The 7,691-nt window shown below is 49.4% G+C and overlaps 1 protein-coding gene across 3 annotated transcripts in view; it reads right to left on the minus strand.

The window, feature by feature from the left end:
- RHBDL3 (rhomboid like 3) overlaps nucleotides 1-3,950 on the minus strand; it is a 59,616-nt gene extending 55,666 nt beyond the window's left edge. The window contains exons 1-2 of one of the 3 annotated variants that reach the window (XM_088176758.1): nucleotides 3,810-3,950; nucleotides 345-368 (exon numbers count right to left, since the gene is read on the minus strand). In XM_088176758.1, the coding sequence (XP_088032884.1) occupies nucleotides 345-368; nucleotides 3,810-3,929 (144 nt within the window). In that variant the 5' untranslated portion in view covers nucleotides 3,930-3,950. Of the gene's footprint in view, nucleotides 1-344; nucleotides 369-471; nucleotides 3,078-3,809 lie in introns of those variants that run through there. The other 2 variants (XM_088176755.1, XM_014878146.2) reach the window with 2 other exon arrangements.
- Between the last annotated feature and the right edge of the window lie 3,741 nt (nucleotides 3,951-7,691).

Below are 7,691 nucleotides of genomic sequence, written 5' to 3' on the forward strand. Positions count from 1 at the left end.
CTTAGTCTGCCTGCCTGAAAGAGGAGAAGATCCTTTAATCCACAAGCAAGGACAGCACAACTGGCAGCAAAAGGAGCACCTGCTGCAGCACCTTGGCTCAGCCCCTGTGCCGCCAGGGAAGGGCTCACTCCTGTCCCTGGCTCCTCTGAAGAGGAACTGAGAGAAAGGCCCAAAGCAGCCCTGATAATTATGACTTGCACACCAGCATCCTGGGAACTGGGAGCATGCAGCACATTACTCCTAGGCTGTATTTTAAATGCAGGGAAAAGCCAGTACAGAGGAAATTAACAGAGGTTAGGTTCTTTGCTCACAAGACAGAAAGAATATATCAGTTGTTCACATACCTGATCAAATAGGGCTTTCCAGTGCTGAGAGGCAGCATAAGGGAGGAAAAAGAATAAAAAGAAGGTATAAGAGCAAGGACATTAACATGCAGTAAACTGTAGAAGTATATTCTAACAGAGAAATAACCAAATGATTTAATGCCATTTCCAACATCCTTCTTCATCCCAGAATCACCTACCCTTCCGGAGGAGGAGGCAGGGGAATCTACCAAACACAGGGAGAACAGTTTTCACTTACAAATCCAAATTAGGATGAACTCAAAACATTCACGTGTTAATTCTGTTTTCTCCCACTTTGTCTATTTGCAGGCAAGCAAGGAAAAAAGGGGTTTTATTCACAGAGATCAAGAAAGCTCTTTACGTAGTGAGGGAAGGGATGAATTAGCAATGTTTTTCCAGATCACTTTCTGAGATACTGTGGCCCAACACTGACCCATCAATTGCTTTGCTGGGTTGTCAGTGCCCCATCCACTGCCTGCTCCTGACTCTGGTTTTCTGCAGGCTTTTTGATAATCCATCAGTTCTCTGAACTGCACATGACCACATCTGAAAAATAGGTAATTCCTCTTGTGCACGTTGGGAGGGTGGAAGGCTGGAGAGAGCCCATTGAAAGAATTTACCCCACATCTTCTGTTCTATCAGATCTGCCTTAAAAATGCTGTAGAGGAGGAAGCTCCACTTCAATGTTCACAACCATATGAATGCTCCACAAGTCCTTGTCACTTAGAAAAAATAAGCTGGAAACTGGCTCTGCTTTATGCTTTGTAGAGAGACTGATGTCAGCTCACCTCCCTGACCCAGACTTGCTGCCTCACTGTCCCATGAAACAGAGGAAATTCCTAATGAATTGTTTAAAGCTCTCATCTATCCTGGATTTAGGGGCCTGTTGAGAAGACAGCTACTTCCATGGGGCAGCACTAGGGTAACCAGTGGCTTAGGATCCCCAGAAACATTTGCACATCTCTAGCTCCATTGTCTGAAGTGCTGTTCAGCTCAACATCTTTTTTCTGCCTCATTCACCTTCCCAGAAAAAAACCCAATAGAGTAAAACAACAAATACCAGATTCTTAGAAGCAAATCTCAGAGTGCTATTTAGCAAAGCAGAAATCTGCTGACAGCCTTATCTAGTCCTGGAAAAACATTTCCTTTCACATGGTAGACAAATCTAAAGCAGAATTGACTGGACAGACATTGGGGTATCAGGCCACTAAATTCCTTTTCATTAGTTAAGTTGCTGGCTGCCCTCCTCCCTGTGTCTCTCTCCATTTATAAGCTCCCATTTATCATCATAAATCAACCCAGCACTTTAAACAGAACACTTTGGGACTGCCTGAATCCTGGCTTTATGGAATGTTGCTCTGAGACCTACAATGACATCATAGCTGAACTGTTACACACTGTCAAGGCTGTGACAGCCAAACCTCCACTGTGTTATATTTTTGTGGTTAATATCAAATAAAGAACTGACCTTGTGTCAGTTCTTGCTGGCCAAGCCAAAGAGTTTCCATCAGGCTTTCAGATGTAATAGCTACAACACAAAATCAAGCCTCAGTTAGGTCTCAGGGGGCACAGAGTACCACAGGGCAGTTGAAATTTTCAGAGATGATGCTCTGTAGCCTGCTTGTTTCAGCAGGAAATCTTGGTGGAGTAGAAGGAGGGCATTTACACCACTTCCTGCTTTTCTGACTTGCAGATGATACCTGATACCTCAGGCTTCTGTCACATCATCTACTGCCAGCTCTCAGCAGCTTCCCATAACCAGTGCAGCTGCAGGCTTTAGTTTTGTTGATTATAGAAAACAGGGTACCAGAGTCAAATAACAATGCAAGCAGTGGTGAGACACTGCAAGCTGGATCTGACCCAAGCTGTCCTACCTCAAGGTCAAACAGCAAGGCAGCAACGGAACTGGGATGAGAATCTAGACTTCATCAGGGACAGCTCCTATCCCAGGAGCCCAATCCTGCCAGGCATTCAGCATTTCAACATCTCCTGGGCCCCCTGGCAGAATTGAATTTCTAATGGCTGCATTTGCCTAGAGGCTGGAGCAACTCCAAGGGGCCCACGTGTATCACAACAGGAAATCTTTCTTGTAGGACCATCCAGACAAGCACAAAATTTGTCAGAGAAGAAAAGGTCACAGTCTGATGTAAGCAAGCACTGGGATTTTTGTGAAAGCTCTTGCAAAGTCACCCTTTCCAAGTCAAAGCTACACACACCCGAGTCAGGCATCTCCTCTTAGGACTGTCTGGCAGTGCTGTAGCAGAGGTCAAACTGCATCACAAGCTCCCTCCTGACTGCACTGTGCTTAGGAATACAGACTGGGGAATGCAGCTCTAGCAAGCAACTGCACTTCCTCTGCTACCCTCTGGGAGGAAAATCCAACAGCAAATGAATTGTACGTGATTCAGAAGGAAGGGCTGGGGAGTGAAGAGCAGGCTCTGTCCCTAAGCATGCCTGGGCAGCTTCCTCCAGCAGCATCAAAAAGGTAGAGGGCCGAGGGGATGTGCCATTGCTGGAAGTTCAGCACCCAGGTGTCCCGAGCCAGAGCCCGTTTCAGAAACACACAGAGTATCTCTGCCTTATGTCTGACGGGCTGAAACAGACCCTGCACTTACGATGCAGACTGAGGAGACACTTTGCAGTCCTCATCCCAGCCGAGTTTGCTGGGCAGGAGAGCTGTGAGCAGTCCTGGGATGCACCAGAAATGCAGGATCCCTCAAGTTCATTCCCTCCCAGACAGGTGCAGGGCGAGCTCCTGCCTCCGGGTCCGGAGGATGCAGAACAATTGCCTCAGCTCTGCAGGCACTGCCGCTCAGCACGGCAGGAGCGGATCTGGAGGGCGCAGGACCCCTTCGCGTCCTCCTGGGCTGGGTGAGCACAGAGCCGGTGCCAAGTTATCCCACCCTCACGTGCCATCAGAGCTCGGAGGGTGGAGAGAAGCCACCAGCCCTGTCGAGCCGAGGAGAAAACTTACTCGACTGTTTGTTCCTCGGGGGCTGGAAGAGGGAGCAGCTCCCGAGAGCGGGAGCGTTTCACATCTGTCACCCTCCGGGTGGCTGTGACTCTGGAGAAGCTCTCTGTCCCCTGGCAGCGCCTCGGGCCAAGGCGTCAGCCCCTCTCCCGGCTCCAGAGTCTCGTCCGTGCGCAGTCCGCTGCCACTGCCTGGCCAGCCGCCACCCGCCGGCATCTCCCCGCCGGACGCGGGCACCCAGCGAACCGGGAACCTGTCAGGGCCGCCGGGGCTTGGAGGGACGGAGCCAGCCCGGCGGCTGCCGGAGCCCGCAGACACCCAGCGGCGGGACGCGCGTAGGGCGGCGGGAGGGCGGCGGGGACGGCGGCTTTCCCTGGTCCCGCAGGGTCACCGGCCCCGCTCCTGTGCCCATCCCGGGCTTCAGCTATGAATAGCTTGAGCCGATTATCCCGGCCGGGGGAGAGGGAGGAAGATACCGAGAAAAGGAAACTTACATCCTCTGCAGCCATGGGTAGGACATCCTCGGAGTCCAGCACCTCGATTTCTTCCGCCTCCGAGCTGGCAGCGACAGCAGGGGAAGAGCTGGCGTGAGGCTCCGGCAGCCTGTCTCCCATGCTTGGAAACGGTCCCCCTCCAGCCCCCGCCCCCCTTCTCCCCAGATCCTTAAAGAAATTAAACCTAGCTGCTGGTTGGCAAACTTTCAAGCGCAGCCGAGAGAGGAGGAAATCCTCCATCCACGGAACATCCAATTAGCGCGGGCAGCGCCGGCGGGCGGCATCCCGGCGGCCGAGCTCCGGCCGGGGCAGTGACCCCTCCCCGCCTCCCGCCCCTGCGGCCGGGCGGTGCCCCCGGCCCGGGCACGGCCGGCGCCTCCCCCGAGCCATCGCCCGGGGACGGGGGTCCGCCCTTCCCGGCGCGGGGAAGCCCCAGGGGCTCTCGGAGGCAGAGCCCGGAGCTGCGGCACGTCCGAGGATGCGGGCTGGGCGGCAGCGAGGGGAGCAGTGCCTGATAGCCCCTGCCCACGGCCGGCACCGCCTCCCACGGGGCGACCCGCGGAGGCTCGGCCGTGGCCGGCACCGGGCAGCCCGGCCAGTTCCAGCCCTGCCCTCCAGCCCGCGGACAGGTGACCAGACGTGCCGGCTCATCGGGGCTCTCTGCAGGAGACTTCTCTGTCCCAGAGTCTCGCCGTGAGGGGCTGGTGCGGGCTTTTACATCTTTTACCATCATTATTTGTTTCTGTATGTCAGGATGGGCAACTTAACCATCTGGAGCCTGGATTAGGAACTTGAGGAATGCCTTGACTGCCGGCAAAAATCCAGCAGTTTTAGCGTCTTCCAATCAAGTACAGAAATAGCAGGTTGGCAAGGGGGAAGGGCAAGCAGAGCCAGGCTGATCCACATGGTGCCAGTGCCTCTTGCTTCCTGCTAAAAGCCAGACAGAGCACAGTCAGAGCAGAGTCCAGCACCACAGGCCATGTTTTCGTGATTGAAAGGTCCAGTATCAGATCAGACACACCTCAGCCACAAGCTGGAAGTCCCTTTTTTCTCTACAATCTGTTTAAAAATCAACCAACCACAAAAACAAAAAGTAAAACAAATCCAGCTAGAATACCTCTGGAAAAAGGAGCAGGATATTCCATTCTGCAGTAGCAGAGCATACAGCAGAGAAATAAAAACTTGGACCTGAACAGAACTTTTCTAGCTCAGGATTCAGGTAGGAAAATGACAACAAAATAAAAGCTCTTCTGAGTCTTCAGTGCAACTGATGAACAGGAGGGCTTCTGTCCCCTTAATGACATCAGTGAAACAGAGCAGACCTTCTGCACATTTAAAGGCAATTCCTTGAGCCATTTCTTGCTGGTCTAGAGTCTGTCCAGCCTGCTCTCCTGAAGGAGATACCAAATCCAGCACTTCTGAGAAGCACTAACCCACTTCACTCATACAACACCACTCCTGCCAAAATATTCCAGGCACTAAACAGCGATTATACAAACAATCTCTTTTTGATTGAAAAACTAAACCTCATCAAAACTTCAAAACAGATGGATAAGCAAAAATATGCTATGCCAACAGAAAGAAACAGCAGTCATTTAAAGATGTCTGTAGGGAGGAGGGAAGCGAGTTTTTAGAGTAAAGAGAGAATAAATGAGCTGAATTTCAGGGGTAACAGGTTCCACTCAGTTGGGGACTGTATCATCTCTGATTCCAGATGCTAGTGGGAAAATGCCAACTGTGAAATCTAACAGGAATGCAATGAACAACAGGAAGAACCCCCAAAACTCTTTACCTTAACACCAAACTCCCACTAAATTGGGAAATTGCTGCAAAATTACAAGTTCATTTTTCTCCTCTAAGGACTGTTTTTCACTAGCGGTAATGATAATTTTTTTTTCCAGGAAAATATCTGCACATTGCACATATGAGCTAGTGCTGTGCTATAATTGCCACAGAAAGGAAATTAGCAGTATTCTAATGAGGAGTTTTGTTACAGACATATCATCTTGCAAGTGTGTGAGTCTCTTAATTTAGAATGTCATTTCTCCCCACTGCATACCCTGGTGAGTCTACCTCGGAAGACAGTAATTGCTAAATAAATGGGGGGGTTGTGGGCCACCCCAGAGCAGATGCAGACAAAAGGAAGGGCTTCAGAAGAAATGCAGACAGAAAGGATTTGAGATAATAAACCTCAATGCATTTTCACACTCAGTCATATAGGCAACTTTTATATTCCAAATACTGCAAACAAAATGTAGATGTACATCCTCCCTGCATTGGAAGTGGCTCAAAAGGTCAGCTCATGAATATGCAATAAACCCCCCTCAAAGTAGGGACCCAGCCAACATCTGTTAGCTAAGCCCTCTGGATCAAATCTAAACAGTTTTTTCACCAGACCTTTCTCCACCCAAAGTAGCCCCAAAGGGCTTTTTAAAATCTTCATAATTCTGACAATTAGAACTATGTGGAGAAACCTACCCAGCTTGATTTCCATACCAGAGTTCAGCCAGCTGGCCAGACTTGGGAGGCAACTTCTGAAGGAAAATGCAGCATTTTGGATCAAAACCCCAAAATGCTGCATACAAACACAACCTTAGGAGGAAATTAGATAGCACATACACAGCTGGGACTGGATGAGGCCTGTCAAATTAACCCCTTCAGACTCATGAAAACAGCTAAAAGCCTCTAAGGACCACAGATGGTTTGAGACAGTGGCTTAAACTCAAGCCCAAAAGGTAACAGTGGTAAAAGACTCTTTGAGCATCATATTCCTTGTGCTGGGACAACACAAATTTACCTTCCAGAACCAATATAAATGAGACCATATGTGCTACTATTTGGCTTTTCCCTTGACTCATGGTACTCTCCCTCCTGAAGTGAAGGAATAGTGGGAAAAAATAAAGTCCAGCCTCTCCTGTGATTTCTAACTTATATTGAAAGACCATTCTCCTGACCCTCCCTATTCCATGTTGTATTTAGAACTTTCCAAGTCCAGCACAGAAAAAGCACCCTAGTCTTTCTACCTGCAGCACTCTTCTGCCACAGTAACTGTTACTGGTAGCAGCTGGTGTGAATTGTGTCTTTGGTTATAGTTAGGGAAATAATTAAATCTGCTATCAACTGACAACTTTTTGGGGCAGTTGTCTTAAAAGGGGAGCTCTCCTATCAGGTCAGCCTTGTGGTATTTTAAGATGTCTCTGCTTGTTTTTACTCTTCACCTGCTGGGATCAAAGCACAGGTTCATTTCTAAGCAAAAGAATTGCTTGAAATGGAGACCAATTAGTAACTCAAGGTTAATTTCCAACATAAAATCATGTCTTGCTTACTATTAATCCTGAACTGATGAGCTTTCAGACAAGAGGTCAGAGCTGAGGGGTGAAGGATGTGTCTCCAAAGAAGATGAATGAAGATCTTTGTCCTCTCAGTGACTTGACACCATGGTCAGGCAATTCATGCATCAGACTGAGCAGGAAGAAATTGAGTCTGGTTGTGGAAAATACAATGAAAGAAGTTGTTAGAAAACTGACAGCACTAGAAGAAAGAAAACAAATCACTGTTGAGAGTAAGTGGACTGGAGTACTGCTCCTTCTTCCCCGCACTTAATTGCAGTAGCTAACGTTTGGACATTCTTCATTATATACTCCATGAGAAGAATTTCCCCTCACGGTAACTGTAATCCTCAGGATCCAGGAGGGCTTGGCCAGTGGCACCGGGGCTGCCTCAGAGAGCACCGACGACCCGCTTGGATGAGGCCACAGCACACCGGGATACCAAGACTTGTACGCTCTCCCCTAAGAAAATCCCTGACCCCAAACCACTGTGGGAGGCCTGTTTTATATAAGGCGGCGGGGATGCGCTCTGTCCCTCACCTGCGCTGGCCGC

Source organism: Sturnus vulgaris, chromosome 20 (genome assembly GCF_052056855.1).
Source record: "Sturnus vulgaris isolate bStuVul1 chromosome 20, bStuVul1.hap1, whole genome shotgun sequence".
NCBI lineage: Eukaryota > Metazoa > Chordata > Aves > Passeriformes > Sturnidae > Sturnus > Sturnus vulgaris.